The sequence below is a fragment of the Procambarus clarkii genome, chromosome 10 (assembly GCF_040958095.1).
Source record: "Procambarus clarkii isolate CNS0578487 chromosome 10, FALCON_Pclarkii_2.0, whole genome shotgun sequence".
NCBI lineage: Eukaryota > Metazoa > Arthropoda > Malacostraca > Decapoda > Cambaridae > Procambarus > Procambarus clarkii.
The window spans coordinates 40,174,295-40,193,618 of NC_091159.1; the positions used below are offsets into that span (position 1 = coordinate 40,174,295).

At 46.2% G+C, this 19,324-nt stretch overlaps 2 protein-coding genes across 2 annotated transcripts in view; both read right to left on the reverse strand.

The window, feature by feature from the left end:
* Positions 1-3,261: 3,261 nt before the first annotated feature.
* LOC138363318 (involucrin-like) lies at positions 3,262-5,999 on the reverse strand. The gene is made up of 4 exons (XM_069322339.1): positions 5,988-5,999; positions 5,008-5,406; positions 4,592-4,861; positions 3,262-3,333 (listed from the first exon to the last, which is right to left on the reverse strand). The coding sequence occupies exons 1-4, from the start codon at positions 5,997-5,999 to the stop codon at positions 3,262-3,264; spliced, it is 753 nt and encodes a 250-aa protein (XP_069178440.1).
* A 67-nt stretch (positions 6,000-6,066) lies between these two features.
* The window catches only part of LOC138363319 (variable charge X-linked protein 3B-like), a 32,405-nt gene continuing 19,147 nt past the window's right edge, over positions 6,067-19,324 (reverse strand). Inside the window, exon 3 of the mRNA XM_069322340.1 lies at positions 6,067-6,742. Within this exon, the coding sequence (XP_069178441.1) occupies positions 6,067-6,742 (676 nt within the window). The remainder of the gene's footprint in view (positions 6,743-19,324) is intronic.

Below are 19,324 nucleotides of genomic sequence, written 5' to 3' on the forward strand. Positions count from 1 at the left end.
GAGAGAGAGAGAGAGAGAGAGAGAGAGAGAGAGAGAGAGAGAGAGAGAGAGAGAGGGAGAGAGGGAGAGAGGGAGAGAGAGAGAGAGAGAGAGAGAGAGAGAGAGAGAGAGAGAGAGAGAGAGAGAGAGAGAGAGAGAGAGAGAGAGAGAGAGAGAGAGAGAGAGAGAGAGAGAGAACGAGATACAGAGTGAGATAGAAAAGTGTGATACTGAAACAGAAAGTGAGTGAGAATGGGAGAGAAATAGAGAGCGGGTGAGTAAATAATTGAAATCTAAGCTGCTCTGGCTTGGATTTTCGAGAAGGTTCGCGAAGGCGAGGACGAGAGAGCTGACATAGGAAGTGCATAGATGATGTCATCGATAACCAATGAGAAGCTGGGACGTGGCCGAGGGTAGTGGCCTGTGTTTGGCCAAAACTTTACTTGAGAGCTGGACAGCAGGGAAGGCGGACGTGCCTCCGTGTCCACCGGCGCCCCTTCTTGAATTTTGTCGACAGCGGAAGACAAGACGGCAGGTGAACCGTTCCATGAGAAGAGAGAAATCAGTAGGAGAATAAGAACGGATATTCCACCTTCGAATACCCCCAAGGCAACGCTACCAGTTTAAGCTTTGGGGCAAGACTGCCGTAAGAACTGGGGAGGAACTTTTGAGACCCACAGAAGGCCTTCTTTCCTGAAGAAGGGCGCAGTTGCACGATGTGCCTAGGAAGGACACCTGCAATTAGTGCCCAAACGTCACGTCAGGATGGCTGTCAGGGAAGACAGCAGGGATCTTGTGTGCATTCATCACCCAGGGGCAGGGAAGGTTCCCTCATCCCCCTGAATGCCAGCCACACCAAACATCACGCATTTCACATAATATCTTTTTATATATATTATCTAGTTTTATACCCTTGAGGAAAAGTAGATAATGACATGAAGTGACATCATCACTGGTTGACGTGTGTAGAGATTATCAAATGAAACATTTGTACACAGAGGTGAGTTGTGTCTTCTGTGACATCTCAGGTGAGAGTGACGTCAGTTGAATGACTGATTGATGAAGATTAAGGCACCCAAGACGTGGCACGGGCATGAATAGCCCGTAATCAGTCTTGATGCGTGGGTTGATGTCTGGGTTGATGTCTGGGTTGATGCGTGGGTTGATGATTCCCTGGCATATATCCCCTGGCATATATCCCCTGGCATATATCCCCTGCCATATATCTCCCTGGCATATATCCCCTGGTATATATCTCCTGGTATATATCCCCTGGCATATATCCCTTGACATATATCCCCTGGCATATATCCCCTGACATATATTCCCTGGCATATATCTCCCTGGCAAATATCTCCCTGGTATATATTCCCTGGCATATATCCCCTGGCATATATCCCCTGGCATATAGCCTGTATGCGAGAGAGTATGACACAATGATACAAGGGAAGAGGATTATGAGGGATTTTGTCTAACGTTTTAGATACAATACACAACTTGTAAAAGAGTACCTTTGTGATTTTAATATTGAATGTGTTTTTTATTTAATCTCAACACTTTATGAAAGTTCTCCCTTTATGGAACTTTATTGGCCAATGTTTGTCAGGAGACTTAATTAACACTGTTAATTATAGTTTATATTGCTGGTAAGGTGATTTAGGGAAGCGCCAACAGTTTGAAGCTCTGAACATTTTTAGAGTAGTTAATGTGTAATTCTTGGCCCAGGCAGTGGAGGCTGTGTGTGTTAAATTTACTTACATATATACACATTAGAGGTATATATATTTTTATGTAAAGCTTTATTCCAAGTGGAGAAGGGATAGTCATATATGAGATAACCAGTGTTATGTTTGTGATATAAGTCGTGTGTGTGGACAAGGTAAGGGGAAGGTATATTAGACTGTTATGGGGTAACCAGACATAAATAATTATTATCTCAGGTTATCCCATAACATTATTATATATAATGGTTTTGCTTTTCCTCCATTAAATGTTCTAGTTTATATGAATAAACAGTTTCCTTCTTTACCTGGAAAATTTAATTGAGAGATTAATTTCCTCGTGGCTAGTTCCCGAGGAAAGTTAGTCAACAGCTGAGTGGAGAAGAGTTAAGATGTTCGTGAGAACATTTACAGCTGAGACAACTTTTCCCAGCGTCTTCAGCTGAGGACGTGACCCACGTCAACGGGGTTTTTGAGACGAGGATTCCTCCGCCCACCCATATACACTCAAGGTGGACTTTACACCTAAGATGTGAGTCCACTCCAGGTGACTCTCCAGGGACTGTGGTTGCCGTAGAGTGTGGCGCGCCACACTGGTGTGGACGGAGAGTGTTGACAAGTGTGGCCACAACATTCATCGACAAAGAAACATTTGAACATTCGGTAAAATACATATTTATTAATTATTATTATGAGAGAGCAGGGAAAAGGGCGACTTCTTTGTGTTGATGAAAGGATGAGAGTTTGTGTCACGCTAGAGGTGATACATATGTGAGTTTACTCTACAGTACCAACCCCAACACCTCTCTCCCAGTTTGTATATTTACTTAAGGTTACATATGTAATTAGAGGCTCGTCTGTAAGTCTGTTTTGGGAATGAATCATGTTTTTATTTATTTATTTATTTATTTATTTATTTATTTATTTATTTATTTATTTATTTATTTATTTATTTATTTATTTATTTATTTATTTATGCATATACAAGAATGTACATTGGGAATGTGAGGATACATAATATGGTAATTACAGTCTTGTAAAGCCACTAGTACGCGCAGCGTTTCGGGCAGAAACGTTGCTGTTTTGTTTAATACTTCCTGGATGCCAGGAAGGATTATAGCCCCGTGATGCTATAATAAAGCAGTTATGTTTTATGTTATGACCCAAACACTAACAAGAGCTCTTTTCTGTTTTTAAATGCGTTTATTATCAATAAACTGAGGTCGAAGTGGAGCCGCCTGCTCATTTTTGTTTGGAGCGTGAGGCCCAGATAGGAAAGTTTGCCAAACCGCAGGACTCTGGGTGTTGTGGTGGTCAGTGAGGAGCCGCCGGGGAGTAGTCACTTGTTGTCTAGCTTTTCCTGTGTTGTTGAGGGGAGTGGTGGTGACAGGGGGTGCCCGGGGCCTCTCACGCTCCAAGATGCTCCAGTTCGAGCCCATATGGTCTCTTCAGGCTGTTCGGGCACCAGCAGCGATGGTACTGGTAATCACTCCCTCCTAAGTTCAAATTTAATGAGTAACTCGCCTCCTCACGATCATAGTGTGGGGGGGGGGGAGGGTAGTTAAGGGAGATGGTGTTCAACGTGCACACAAGTGAAACCACGAGAACACTCGCTCTCCATGTTGCGGTCCTCCTGCAGTCATTTACACATTCTGTTTGTGCATAACTTCCAAACCAATGTAATTTTACATTTAAATTAAATTCAGTTTACCTTTGACCGCGCAGTTGAGAGCTCGGGAGAGTCGTCGCCATTCACACCACACTGCCTCAAGTGCCTACCTGAGGACAAGTCGTGTGTAAAGTAGCCTGTTTAATCTTGGTGGGCCTACACCCGCCTGCCCCGTCACCTGTGTCTCAGGTCCACCACACTGAGTCCTTCTCCCTGGCCAGGGGAAAGACACATAATTCACAGGTGTTGGTCATGAGGTCTATCAACCTCTGGAGGGTCATTAGCATCTGCACTGCGCAAAGCACCTTTAGGCACTAAGAGAGTTGTGCTTTTTTATGTTAAGCTATATTTTAAAGCTTTTTAATGTTTTCATTACTCTTCGTGTTTCGAAATGGAAGTAGTTAAGTTTGGAAAGATTATGACATTAACTTTACCTGAATATTTATAAAAACAACAAAAATATGTCCATGACAATTGCACTAAAAACTTTTTGGCGAGACCAGGTGCGCAGTGCAGTGGTTAAGATCGCCACAAGACCGTACTAAGTAGCAAGTATATTTGAATCCTGAATATACTCGTGGGTTAAACTTCCGGTATATATATACACCGAAAAGCGAAGTATACCTCTCAGGGTATATACTCCTGTACGTAGCTCAGATGAAGGTGGGTAAGGAACTATCTCTTCTGGCTGATTGGTTCACTCTACTCTATACATAGACATAACCAAGCTGGTGATGCCGATGTTTGTATGTATACGCCAAGCTATACATGCAACTCTAATATACAATAACATTAATTTATATATCTGGGAAAAAAAACATGATTTTAATACACAATACGTTAAAACCTGTCGCCGCTTTAACGAGCCGAGCCCAAGGACTAGATCCAGCACACAGAGCAACTGGAGCTCTCTCACCACACCTCCATTGTTGGTTCAGGTGTGGAAGGTTTGCACACCTCCCCGACCTGTTCCAAGCCTGGCCTTCCACCTGGCTCTCCTCCACCTGGCCCTCCACCTGGCCCTCCACCTGGCCCTCCACCTGGCCCTCCAGCACCTGGCCCTCCACCTGGTCTTCCACCTGGCCCTCCAGCACCTGGCCCTTCCACCTGGCCCTCCACCTGGCCCTCCACCTGGCCCTCCACCTGGCCCTCCACCTGGTCCTCCAGCACCTGGCCCTCCACCTGGTCTTCCACCTGGCCCTCCAGCACCTGGCCCCTCCACCTGGCCCTCCAGCACCTGGCCCTCCAGCACCTGGTCCTCCAGCACCTGGTCATCCAGCACCTGGTCCTCCAGCACCTGGCCCTCCAGCACCTGGCCCTCCACCTGGTCCTCCACCTGGCCCTCCACCTGGCCCTCCACCTGGCCTTCCACCTGGCCCTCCACCTGGCCCTCCACCTGGTCCTCCACCTGGCCCTCCACCTGGCCCTCCACCTGGCCTTCCACCTGGCCCTCCACCTGGCCCTCCACCTGGCCCTCCACCTGGTCCTCCACCTGGTTTTCCAGAACCTGGTCCTCCAGCACCTGGCCCCTCCACCTGGCCCTCCACCTGGCCTTCCACCTGGCCCTCCACCTGGCCCTCCACCTGGTCCTCCACCTGGTTTTCCAGAACCTGGTCCTCCAGCACCTGGCCCCTCCACCTGGCCCTCCAGCACCTGGCCCTCCAGCACCTGGCCCTCCAGCACCTGGCCCTCCAGCACCTGGTCCTCCAGCACCTGGTCCTCCAGCACCTGGCCCTCCAGCACCTGGCCCTCCAGCACCTGGCCCTCCAGCACCTGGCCCTCCAGCACCTGGCCCTCCAGCACCTGGTCCTCCAGCACCTGGTCCTCCAGCACCTGGTCCTCCAGCACCTGGTCCTCCAGCACCTGGCCCTCCAGCACCTGGTCCTCCAGCACCTGGTCCTCCAGCACCTGGTCCTCCAGCACCTGGTCCTCCAGCACCTGGTCCTCCAGCACCTGGCCCTCCAGCACCTGGCCCTCCACCTGGTCCTCCAGCACCTGGCCCTCCAGCACCTGGCCCTCCACCTGGTCCTCCAGCACCTGGCCCTCCAGCACCTAGTCCTCCACCTGGTCCTCCAGCACCTGGCCCTCCACCTGGTCCTCCAGCACCTGGCCCTCCACCTGGTCCTCGGACACATCTGCGACACATCGCACCTCATCGATCGTCAAAGCCAGACCTTGGTGACGTCACGACTCTTAATCTGATTAAGGCCCAGGAAAATATAAGCTCAAGGTCGATTCTGTTTTATAACTTTAGATTCCATATATATTTTTGTTGACACATATTGACTTAGGCAGCGCTTCTACCACAGCAGACGGCAACAGTGGCCGGTGGCAGGAATGTGGCAGATTGTCACAGAGTTGCAACAGGGATGCAACAACACAATTGGCCTGTGGTCAATAACTTGACGTAACTAAGGGATGAGACATAAATATTGACACGTTGGTCATTACTTCGTGGCTCTATACAACATGTTTATGACCCGGGGCTTGTAGCCGTGCTTGTATGGTGCGCACACACACACACACACACACACACACACACACACACACACACACACACACACACACACACACAGACACACACACACACACACACACACACACACACACACACACACCCAGCCACTCATGAAGGCAGCTGCCACCAAGGGCGGTCATTATGTGGTCTTGTGGACCAGCCGGAGACATTCACTCCAGTCAAGGAGCAGCTGACTGATGAGAGCGAGGCGCTTGTTGATGCTGGTAGTTGGGACGCAGGGGGTCGTGGGGCTGGTAGTTGGGACGCAGGGGGTCGTGGAGCTGGTAGTTGTGACGCAGGGGGTCGTGGGGCTGGTAGTTGGGACGCAGGGGGTCGTGGAGCTGGTAGTTGGGACGCAGGGGGTCGTGGAGCTGGCAGTTGGGACGCAGGGGGTCGTGGGGCTGGTAGTTGTGACGCAGGGGGTCGTGGGGCTGGTAGTTGGGACGCAGGGGGTCGTGGAGCTGGTAGTTGTGACGCAGGGGGTCGTGGGGCTGGTAGTTGGGACGCAGGGGGTCGTGGGGCTGGTAGTTGGGACGCAGGGGGTCGTGGAGCTGGTAGTTGGGACGCAGGGGGTCGTGGAGCTGGTAGTTGTGACGCAGGGGGTCGTGGAGCTGGTAGTTGTGACGCAGGGGGTCGTGGGGCTGGTAGTTGTGACGCAGGGGGTCGTGGGGCTGGTAGTTGGGACGCAGGGGGTCGTGGGGCTGGTAGTTGGGACGCAGGGGGTCGTGGAGCTGGTAGTTGGGACGCAGGGGGTCGTGGAGGGGTGGTAGAGAGTGGTAGGAAGGTGGTAGTGGTGGTGGTGGGAGGTGGAAAGTATCGAGTGAAATGCTCGTTGGTGGAGATGGATATAATTCTCTTTAACGAGGTCAGGAAACATATAATTAGGCTTATCCAGGACCGCCCCCCTCTCTCCCCTCCTCCCCCAAGGCCTTAATTCTTCTTGACGCAACCCACAACAGCTGCCTGACTCCCAGATATCTCCATACTACTCGACTTGGATGACTTTAAAGAAATTAGAACAGTGCAAACTGGAACTAGCAGGTCCATTGTTCATCACAATGAAATGTGTGAAGTAAAACATGTGTATGGGGCAAGTAACAAAGTCAGTAGACTAACAGATGTTGTCACAGCTCGTATAAGACTTGGCTACAAGTATCTCTGGCAGTTCGGCTTGTATAGGGATCTAGATGAAGTAAAGTGTAAAGTGTGTGGACAAAGACAGGGACACACACTCGAACACTATATCTTGGATTGTAGTAAAATTGAGCCATTTAGAGATAAATCTAAGCTCACTCTGTATGATATGACAACTTCTCTTATTACCATGGATAAATTACCTGAAATCCTTGCAATGTACCCACATTTCGCTTCCAGTAGATGAACGACATATGAGATTATGAAACAAGTAGTGTATTGTGAGGACTAATAATAAACAGAAGCTCCCCTATGACTCTGTAATATCTCCACTGCTCAAACTATTATGTATTAGCGATAAGACCAACCATTAATGTATGATGACTTACTGTAAATATGTAGCTCTTGTAATAGCACTTTCTCTGTAACTAGCTGACATTGTAACTATAAGGTGTGAAGGATTGATGAAATTGGTTATGTAATAATCTAAGATGAGGTCTGATAAAGACCTTTTGTGCCCTCTGTAATGCTTTTGCGCTACCGCTCACAGGATGAGTATGGGATGCACAATAAACTAGCCGGCTCCGGCAGCAACAATCATACTGGGTGAGTAGACGCATCAGGTGAAAACAAACGTGCCCAAAAGTCTCTGTCCTACCCGGGGACTGAACTCGGGATCTCGTGACCCTTGTGTAACAGTAAATTACATTACGTGATGTTTTTACGTTACGTTATGTTGTGTTACGTTGTTACCCTCACTCATGTCAGTACTCCAGTACATGTACTCACCAAGTTGTTCTCCAGTACATGTACTCACCAAGTTGTTCTCCAGCACATGTACTCACCAAGTTGTTCTCCAGTACATGTACTCACCAAGTTGTTCTCCAGTACATGTACTCACCAAGTTGTTCTCCAGCACATGTACTCACCAAGTTGTTCTCCAGCACATGTACTCACCAAGTTGTTCTCCAGTACATGTACTCACCAAGTTGTTCTCCAGTACATGTACTCACCAAGTTGTTCTCCAGTACATCTACTCACCAAGTTGTTCTCCAGTACATGTACTCACCAAGTTGTTCTCCAGTACATGTACTCACCAAGTTGTTCTCCAGTACATGTACTCACCAAGTTGTTCTCCAGTACATGTACTCACCAAGTTGTTCTCCAGTACATGTACTCACCAAGTTGTTCTCCAGTACATCTACTCACCAAGTTGTTCTCCAGTACATGTACTCACCAAGTTGTTCTCCAGCACATGTACTCACCAAGTTGTTCTCCAGTACATGTACTCACCAAGTTGTTCTCCAGTACATGTACTCACCAAGTTGTTCTCCAGCACATGTACTCACCAAGTTGTTCTCCAGTACATGTACTCACCAAGTTGTTATCCAGTATATGTACTCACCAAGTTGTTCATCAGTACATGTACTCACCAAGTTGTTCTCCAGTACATGTACTCACCAAGTTGTTCTCCAGTACATGTACTCACCAAGTTGTTCTCCAGTACATGTACTCACCAAGTTGTTCTCCAGTACATGTACTCACCAAGTTGTTCTCCAGTACATGTACTCACCAAGTTGTTCTCCAGTACATGTACTCACCAAGTTGTTCTCCAGTACATGTACTCACCAAGTTGTTCTCCAGTACATGTACTCACCAAGTTGTTCATCAGTACATGTACTCACCAAGTTGTTCTCCAGTACATGTACTCACCAAGTTGTTCTCCAGTACATGTACTCACCAAGTTGTTCTCCAGTACATGTACTCACCAAGTTGTTCTCCAGTACATGTACTCACCAAGTTGTTCTCCAGTACATGTACTCACCAAGTTGTTCTCCAGTATATGTACTCACCAAGTTGTTCATCAGTACATGTACACACCAAGTTGTTCTCCAGTACATGTACTCACCAAGTTGTTCTCCAGTACATGTACTCACCAAGTTGTTCTCCAGTACATGTACTCACCAAGTTGTTCTCCAGTACATGTACTCACCAAGTTGTTCTCCAGTACATGTACTCACCAAGTTGTTCTCCAGTACATGTACTCACCAAGTTGTTCATCAGTACATGTACTCACCAAGTTGTTCTCCAGTACATGTACTCACCAAGTTGTTCTCCAGTACATGTACTCACCAAGTTGTTCTCCAGTACATGTACTCACCAAGTTGTTCTCCAGTACATGTACTCACCAAGTTGTTCTCCAGTACATGTACTCACCAAGTTGTTCTCCAGTACACGTACTCACCAAGTTGTTCTCCAGCACATGTACTCACCAAGTTGTTCTCCAGCACATGTACTCACGAAGTTGTTCTCCAGTACATGTACTCACCAAGTTGTTCTCCAGTACATGTACTCACCAAGTTGTTCTCCAGCACATGTACTCACCAAGTTGTTCTCCAGTACATATACTCAATAAGTTGTACTCCAGCACATGTACTCACCAAGTTGTTCTCCAGTACATGTACTCACCAAGTTGTTCTCCAGTACATGTGCTCACCAAGTTGTTCTCCAGCACATGTACTCACCAAATTGTTCTCCAGCACATGTACTCACCAAGTTGTTCTCCAGCACATGTACTCACCAAGTTGTTCTCCAGCACATGTACTCACCAAGTTGTTCTCCAGTACATATACTCAATAAGTTGTACTCCAGCACATGTACTCACCAAGTTGTTCTCCAGTACATGTACTCACCAAGTTGTTCTCCAGTACATGTACTCACCAAGTTATTCTCCAGCACATGTACTCACCAAATTGTTCTCCAGCATATGTACTCACCAAGTTGTTCTCCAGCACATGTACTCACCAAGTTGTTCTCCAGCACATGTACTCACCAAGTTGTTCTCCAGTACATATACTCAATAAGTTGTTCTCCAGCACATGTACTCACCAAGTTGTTCTCCAGTACATGTACTCACCAAGTTGTTCTCCAGTACATGTACTCACCAAGTTATTCTCCAGCACATGTACTCACCAAATTGTTCTCCAGCATATGTACTCACCAAGTTGTTCTCCAGCACATGTACTCACCAAGTTGTTCTCCAGCACATGTACTCGCCAAGTTGTTCTCCAGCACATGTACTCACCAAATTGTTCTCCAGCATATGTACTCACCAAGTTGTTCTCCAGCACATGTACTCACCAAGTTGTTCTCCAGTACATGTACTCACCAAATTGTTCTCCAGCATATGTACTCACCAAGTTGTTCTCCAGCACATGTACTCACCAAGTTGTTCTCCAGCACATGTACTCACCAAGTTGTTCTCCAGCACATGTACTCACCAAGTTGTTCTCCAGTACATGTACTCACCAAATTGTTCTCCAGCATATGTACTCACCAAGTTGTTCTCCAGCACATGTACTCACCAAGTTGTTCTCCAGTACATGTACTCACCAAGTTGTTCTCCAGTACATGTACTCACCAAGTTGTTCTCCAGTACATGTACTCACCAAATTGTTCTCCAGCACATGTACTCACCAAGTTGTTCTCCAGCATATGTACTCACCAAGTTGTTCTCCAGCACATGTACTCACCAAGTTGTTCTCCAGTACATGTACTCACCAAATTGTTCTCCAGCACATGTACTCACCAAGTTGTTCTCCAGCACATGTACTGTCGGAAAATCCGACAGCATTTAATATATCATACAGACAGATAAGAGCTGTGTTGTATAAACAAGTTACCCATAGAAAACGTAACTTGTAGTGGAATTACCGTCTAAAGAAAACGGGATATCATCACCACACACTATTATAATTCACCACCTATTATGGTGGGAATTATTCTTAAATACATTAGTCTTTGGACTTTACCATCATAAAAACATCTTATATAAATTAACTTAATTATCAATATTAAAGTAGAGTAAATGTGACCCTTCTATCACTTTCTGAAATCTGGACAAAGTAGGCCAGGCGTCAGTGAGGAAGGAGGGCAGCCATTGTTGTTTATACGAGACCAGAGGCTCACACGGGAGCAAATGCGGCTCCTGTTAATTTTACTTGGACGTAGTGTTATGGATACCAAAGGTGTACCATCTGTCAACACGCTGTCAACAATTCAAGTTAAGTCTATCCGAAACCCGTTTATCATTCATTTATGGCCATTAATGTCAGGATATAGGGTGACCCGGTTAGATCGCGAAATCGCCTCAAACTAAAGGTAATTAAGCCAGGTCTTCATGTTCCAGGTACAGTTTTCTCTGAAATACTTGTCATATATAGGATTCTGGCTTCACAGCTAGCGCACTTTTGACAGGTCAAGACGAGGATGGAAGACTTTGTGCACCAGTTACTGGGTGAGGAAGCTACCTCAAAGAGGATAATTTGGTGTCTACACCCTAGTTATACCTGGTGGACTAACCTGCTGTACTATAAGATAAGGAACCTCTTCAATGTTTAATAATGTGTAGTTAATACTGTAGTTTGATTGGCTGCATATATATAAACTATTAAACCCCCCCTAATGTGTAGAGGATCGATTTGTGAGATTAAGAGATTATTGCAGAAATACAGTCCACTTATCATTATACAAATTGCTATCGAAGTATATAAATTAACGTAAATATAAATTCATATAAATTAAATAAATATAAATCTCACAGGTCGGTTCCCACATGTACTCACCAAGTTGTTCTCCAGCACATGTACTCACCAAGTTGTTCTCCAGCACATGTACTCACCAAGTTGTTCTCCAGTACATGTACTCACCAAGTTGTTCTCCAGCACATGTACTCACCAAGTTGTTCTCCAGCACATGTACTCACCAAGTTGTTCTCCAGCACATGTACTCACCAAGTTGTTCTCCAGCACATGTACTCACCAAGTTGTTCTCCAGCACATGTACTCACCAAGTTGTTCTCCAGTACATGTACTCACCAAGTTGTTCTCCAGCACATGTACTCACCAAGTTGTTCTCCAGCACATGTACTCACCAAGTTGTTCTCCAGCACATGTACTCACCAAGTTGTTCTCCAGTACATGTACTCACCAAGTTGTTCTCCAGCACATGTACTCACAAAGTTGTTCTCCAGCACATGTACTCACCAAGTTGTTCTCCAGTACATGTACTCACCAAGTTGTTCTCCAGTACATGTACTCACCAAGTTGTTCTCCAGTACATGTACTCACAAAGTTGTTCTCCAGTACATGTACTCACCAAGTTGTTCTCCAGTACATGTACTCACAAAGTTGTTCTCCAGTACATGTACTCACCAAGTTGTTCTCCAGTACATGTACTCACCAAGTTGTTCTCCAGCACATGTACTCACCAAGTTGTTCTCCAGCACATGTACTCACCAAGTTGTTCTCCAGCACATGTACTCACCAAGTTGTTCTCCAGCACATGTACTCACCAAGTTGTTCTCCAGCACATGTACTCACCAAGTTGTTCTCCAGTACATGTACTCACCAAGTTGTTCTCCAGCACATGTACTCACCAAGTTGTTCTCCAGTACATGTACTCACCAAGTTGTTCTCCAGTACATGTACTCACCAAGTTGTTCTCCAGTACATGTACTCACCAAGTTGTTCTCCAGTACATGTACTCACCAAGTTGTTCTCCAGTACATGTACTCACCAAGTTCTTCTCCAGCACATGTACTCACCAAGTTGTTCTCCAGTACATGTACTCACCAAGTTGTTCTCCAGCACATGTACTCACCAAGTTGTTCTCCAGTACATGTACTCACCAAGTTGTTCTCCAGCACATGTACTCACCAAGTTGTTCTCCAGCACATGTACTCACCAAGTTGTTCTCCAGCACATGTACTCACCAAGTTGTTCTCCAGCACATGTACTCACCAAGTTGTTCTCCAGCACATGTACTCACCAAATTGTTCTCCAGCACATGTACTCACCAAGTTGTTCTCCAGTACATGTACTCACCAAGTTGTTCTCCAGCACATGTACTCACCAAGTTGTTCTCCAGCACATGTACTCACCAAGTTGTTCTCCAGCACATGTACTCACCAAGTTGTTCTCCAGTACATGTACTCACCAAGTTGTTCTCCAGCACATGTACTCACCAAGTTGTTCTCCAGCACATGTACTCACCAAGTTGTTCTCCAGTACATGTACTCACCAAGTTGTTCTCCAGCACATGTACTCACCAAGTTGTTCTCCAGCACATGTACTCACCAAGTTGTTCTCCAGTACATATACTCAATAAGTTGTTCTCCAGCACATGTACTCACCAAGTTGTTCTCCAGTACATGTACTCACCAAGTTGTTCTCCAGCACATGTACTCACCAAGGTGTTCTGAGTGTGTATACTCACCTATTTGTACTCACCTATTTGTGCTTGCGGGGGTTGAACTTTGGCTCTTTGGTCCCGCCTCTCAACTGTGTGTGTGTGTGTGTGTGTGTAATTACCTAAGTGTAGTTACAGGATGAGAGCTACGCTCGTGGTGTCCCGTCTTCCCAGCACTCTTTGTCATATAACGCTTTGAAACTACTGACGGTCTTGGCCTCCACCACCTTCTCACCTAACTTGTTCCAACCGTCTACCACTCTGTTTGCGAAAGTGAATTTTCTTATATTTCTTCGGCATATGTGTTTAGCTAGTTTAAATCTTTGACCTCTTGTTCTTAAAGGTCCAGGTCTCAGGAAATCTTCCCTATCGATTTTATCAATTCCTGTTACTATTTTGTATGTAGTGATCATATCACCTCTTTTTCTTCTCCCTTCTAGTTTTGGCATATTTAATGCCTCAAACCTCTCCTCGTAGCTCTTGCCCTTCAATTCTGGGAGTTTAGCTCTCCATATATCTTCACCTCCATGTGGGTCCAAATTCTCCCAGTCTATCCTTCCATGGTTGAAATCACTCATGATTAAATAGTTAGGATCCATTCCTGCAGACAACAGAAGCTGCTCTCTCTATTATATTACTGGTTGCCATGTTTCTGTCAAACTCCTGTCTGGGTCTTCTGCCACTTAGTGGAGGGCCGTGTGTGTGTGTGTGTGTGTGTGTGTGTGTGTGTGTGTGTGTGTGTGTGTGTGTGTGTGTGTGTGTGTGTGTGTGTGTGTGTGTGTGTGAGTGTGTGTGTGTGTGTGTGTGAGTGTGTGTGTGTGAGTGTGTGTGTGAGTGTGTGTGTGTGTGTGTGAGTGTGTGTGTGTGTGTGTGTGTGTGAGTGTGTGTGTGTGAGTGTGTGTGTGTGTGTGTGTGTGTGTGTGTGTGTGTGTGTGTGTGTACTCACCTAGTTGTACTCACCTAGTTGTGTCTGCAGGATCGAGCATTGACTCTTGGATCCCGCCTTTCGAGCATCGGTTGTTTACAGCAATGACTCCTGTCCTATTTCCCTATCATACCTGGTTTTAAAATTATGAATAGTATTTGCTTCCACAACCTGTTCCTGAAGTGCATTCCATTTCCCCACTACTCTCACGCTAAAAGAAAACTTCCTAACATCTCTGTGACTCATCTGAGTTTCAAGCTTCCATCCATGTCCTCTCGTTCTGTTACTATTCCGTGTGAACATTTCGTCTATGTCCACTCTGTCAATTCCTCTGAGTATCTTATACGTTCCTATCATGTCCCCCCTCTCCCTTCTTCTTTCTAGTGTCGTAAGGCACAGTTCCCTCAGGCGCTCTTCAAACCCCATCCCTCGTAGCTCTGGGACGAGTCTCGTTGCAAACCTCTGAACCTTTTCCAGTTTCATTATATGCTTCTTCAGATGGGGACTCCATGATGAGGCGGCATACTCTAAGACTGGCCTTACGTAGGCAGTGTAAAGCACCATAAATGCCTCCTTACTTAGGTTTCTGAATGATGTTCTAACTTTTGCCAGTGTAGAGTACGCTGCTGTCGTTATCCTATTAATATGTGCCTCAGGAGATAGATTAGGTGTTACGTCCACCCCCAGGTGGACGTAAACACCTAATCTTTCACGCGTCGTTACAGGTAGGCTGTTCCCCTTCATTGTGTACTGTCCCTTTGGTCTCCTATCTCCTAGTCCCATTTCCATAACTTTACATTTGCTCGTGTTGAATTCTAGTAGCCATTTCTCTGACCATCTCTGCAATCTGTTCAGGTCTTCTTGGAGGATCCTGCAATCCTCATCTGTCACAACTCTTCTCATCAACTTTGCATCATCCGCAAACATCGACATGTAGGACTCTACGCCTGTAAACATGTCGTTAACATATACAAGAAATAGAATTGGTCCCAGCACCGATCCTTGTGGTACTCCACTTGTTACTGTTCGCCAGTCCGACTTCTCGCCCCTTACCGTAACTCTTTGGCTCCTTCCTGTTAGGTAGTTCCTTATCCATTCTAGGACCTTTCCCCCCACCCCCGCCTGCCTCTCGAGCTTGAACAGCAGTCTCATGTGCGGTACTGTATCAAAGGCTTTTTGGCAGTCCAGAAATATGCAGTCTGCCCAACCATCTCTGTCCTGTCTTATCCTCGTTATTTTATCATAGAATTCCAGAAGGTTTGTTAGGCACGATTTCCCTGTCCAGAACCCATGTTGATGTTTGTTCACAAACCTAATGTTCTCCAGGTGTGCAACCAGTCGCAGCCTAATTATTCTTTCCAGTATTTTACAGGGGATGCTTGTCAGTGATACAGGTCTGTAGTTAAGTGCCTCCTCCCTATCTCCTTTCTTGAAGATCGGCACGACATTTGCCTTCTTCCAGCAACTGGGCAATTCTCCTGACATAAGTGACTCATTAAAGATCATTGCCAGAGGCACGCTGAGGGCCTGTGCTGCTTCTTTTAGTATCCACGGTGATACTTTGTCTGGTCCAACTGCTTTAGTTGCATCTAGAGTTGTCAACTGTTTCATTACCTCCTCTGCTGTCACCTCTATATCTGATAGTCTTTCATCTAGGGTAACCCCTTCCAACAATGGGAGCTGCTCAGGCTCGGTAGTGAACACTCCATGGAAACTGGCATTCAGTGCCTCGCAGATTTCCTTGTCACTTTCAGTATATGCCCCCTCTGTCTTCCTTAGTCTTGTCACTTGGTCGTTCACCGACATTTTTCTTCTTATATGACTGTGTAGTAACTTAGGTTGTTTTTTCGCTTTGATTGCAATATCGTTCTCATAGTCCCTTTCCGATGTTCGTCTTATGTTAATGTAATCGTTCCTAGCTCTGTTGTATCTGCTTCTGTTGTCCTCTGTTCTTTGTCTTCTGTACTTCCTCCACTCCCGTCTGCTGGCCATTTTTGCTTCCTGACACTGTCTATTAAACCATGGGTTATTATATTCCTTCTTATTTTTTCCCTTTACAGTTGGTATAAATCTCTCTTCGGCCTCCTGGCATTTCTGTATGACTAGGTCCATCATATCTTGGACTGTTTTTCCTCTAATTTCTTCCTCCCACTGCACTTCACCCAGATAGTCCCTTATCCTCATATAGTCCCCTTTCCTGTAGTCCCCTTTCCTGTAGTCCTGTGTGTGTGAGTGTGTGTGTGTGTGTGTGTGTGTGTGTGTGAGTGTGTGTGTGTGTGTGTGTGTGTGAGTGTGTGTGTGTGTGTGCCTAATATATTTCCACAAACCTAACACATTATTATTAAATTCCTTTGAGGTTGAACATCCAAAGGTCACACTATCCTGTGGCTGACCAAGCGCCCTTATATTCTTGTTAATAAAGGCAGCTGTGTTAACAAGTCAGTTTCTCTCATTTCAGGTGAATACAAATGTTAATTGTTATAAACAAATCCACAAGGGCAGTGACGAGGATTCGAACCTGCGTCTGGGAGCATCCCAGACACTGCCTTAATCGACTGAGCTACGACAGGGTAAATGGGTTGAAAGCGAAGTTCTACTGAACTTAGTGGATCCCGTAGCCTCTCCGAGGCACAAACCAGGCTTTTACACCACCCCTCCCCCCCTGCACCCGAGCTATGTCAATAGGCCGTTCTCCCTCTTCGCCCTTACAGCATCACACACAGAGATCACACTAACGTGATGCATCAAATGAACTTTTGTTCAATTGATGCATCACGTTAGTGTGATCTCTGTGTGTGTTAATTGTTATAGGTATATGATAGTCTCGTTCTGACTGTTCTATTTTTATATATTCATCTTTCTCCGGTCATTCTCCTTTTACCTTCTGTTTCACTTTTTTTATATTTTCTCTTACGTCTCTCTCTCTCGTTCTCTTTGTTTCTCTCTCCGTCTGTTTCTCTCTCTGTCCCCGTCTATGTCGTTCATTAGTTCTCTCTCTCGCTCTCTTTCTCTCTCTTTAGCCCTTTCCCTCCACCTCCCTAGCAAACAACCCCAAAAAAGAATCCAACGCCGCACCCGTGCAGGTGATTAATTAGGCTCTTAACGACCCAACGAGCCTGGATCGCCCCCAACGACCTGGATACGATCCCACTCTATCGTGAGGGGATTATTGCTCAACAACACTACATTTATTTTTGCTTCTTGTCCATCACAGTGCCTCGTCCCTCTTGATGAGCACGCATCTTCCTTGTGACCTGTAGCCTGCCTTGTAACCTGCCTTGTAACCTGTAACCTGCCTTGTAACCTGTAACCTGCCTTGTAACCTGCCTTGTAACCTGTAACCTGCCGTGTAACCTGTAACCTGCCTTGTAACCTGCCTTGTAACCTGTAACCTGCCTTGTAACCTGTAACCTGCCTTGTAACCTGCCTTGTAACCTGCCTTGTAACCTGTAACCTGCCTTGTAACCTGTAACCTGCCTTGTAACCTGTAACCTGCCTTGTAACCTGTAACATGCCTTGTAACCTGTAACCTGCCTTGTAACCTGTAACCTGCCTTGTAACCTGCCTTGTAACTTGTCTTGTAACCTGCCTTGTAACCTGTAACCTGCCTTGTAACCTGCCTTGTAACTTGTCTTGTAACCTGCCTTGTAACCTGTAACCTGCCTTGTAACCTGCCTTGTAACCTGTAACCTGCCTTGTAACCTGCCTTGTAACCTGTAACCTGCCTTGTAACCTGTAACCTGCCTTGTAACCTGCCTTGCAACCTGCCTTGTAACCTGCCTTGTAACCTGTAACCTGCCTTGTAACCTGCCTTGTAACCTGTAACCTGCCTTGTACCCTGTAACCTGCCTTGTAACCTGTAACCTGCCTTGTAACCTGTAGCCTGTAATCTGCCTTGTAACCTGTAACCTGCCTTGCAACCTGCCTTGTAACCTGCAACCTGCCTTGTAACCTGTAACCTGCCTTGTAACCTGCCTTGTAACCTGTAAGCTGCCTTGTAACCTGTAACCTGCCTTGTAACCTGTAACCTGCCTTGTAACCTGTAACCTGCCTTGTAACCTGCCTTGTAACCTGTAACCTGCCTTGTAACCTGCCTTGTAACCTGTAACCTGCCTTGTAACCTACCTTGTAACCTGTAACCTGCCTTGTAACCTGCCTTGTAACCTGTAACGTACCTTGTAACCTGTAGCCTGCCTTGTAACCTGTAGCCTGCCTTGTAACCTGCCTTGTAACCTATAACCTGCCTTGTAACCTGCCTTGTAACCTGCCTTGTAACCTGTAACCTGCCTTGCAACATGCCTTGTAACCTGTAACCTGCCTTGTAACCTGTAACCTGCGTTGTAACCTGTAACCTGCCTTGTAACCTGTAACCTGCCTTGTAACCTGTAACCTGCCTTGTAACCTGTAACCTGCCTTGTAACCTGTAACCTGCCTTGTAACCTGTAACCTGCCTTGTAACCTTCAGAAAGGAATTCTGAACCTTGAAATGTTAGTGAAGTACCCGAGCTAAGTCACCCAAACAATCCTAGAGCTAAAATAGCCTCGTGTTTACCAACGACAACACGACTCACAGCTGGTGAGGTTCAAACTTCTCTCGAACAGATCTTCGCTGACGCTCTCTGTTCGAATCTATAATGAAACAGGAAGACAGTCAGACGTTCGATTTATAGAGTCCAAAACCTAGACCAACATAGCCTGAGGATGGAACGCCGAGATGTTGTTGTTATTTTAGACAAATAATCCTTTTCAACGCAGTAATTAACATGAATATAATTATGTGTTTAACATTACCGTGCAACAATACGCGTCTCTGGGAAAAAAGTAACAGTTGCTGTAATAGGCATTTAATTAGTGCCATAAAGTTCTCTGTCAGCTGAGAACCGAACAGTGAAAAATTATGACTCTGGTTCGAGGAAACGTTATTCAGGTTTGTGTAAAGTTATCAGGAAGGCTTCGAGGAGGAGGAGGAGGGGGGGGGGGGAGGAGGAGGGGGAGGAGGAGGAGGAGGAGGAGGGGGAGGAGGAGGAGGGAGAGGAGGAGGATGAGCATGAGGGGGAGGAGGAGGAGGAGGAGAGTGAGGAGGAGGACTAGAGTGAGGAGGATGAGGGGGGAGGAGGAGGAGGAGGAGG

Excerpts from the sequence above, each read along its gene's own strand:
- LOC138363318 (XM_069322339.1), bottom strand. Across the intron at positions 4,862-5,007 it reads GCCAGGTGCTGGAGGGCCAG|GTGGAGGACCAGGTGGAGGG; the intron begins GTGGAGGGGCCA and ends CTGGAAAACCAG. Across the intron at positions 3,334-4,591 it reads GCCAGGTGCTGGAGGGCCAG|GAGGACCGCAACATGGAGAG; the intron begins GTGGAGGGGCCA and ends AAATGACTGCAG.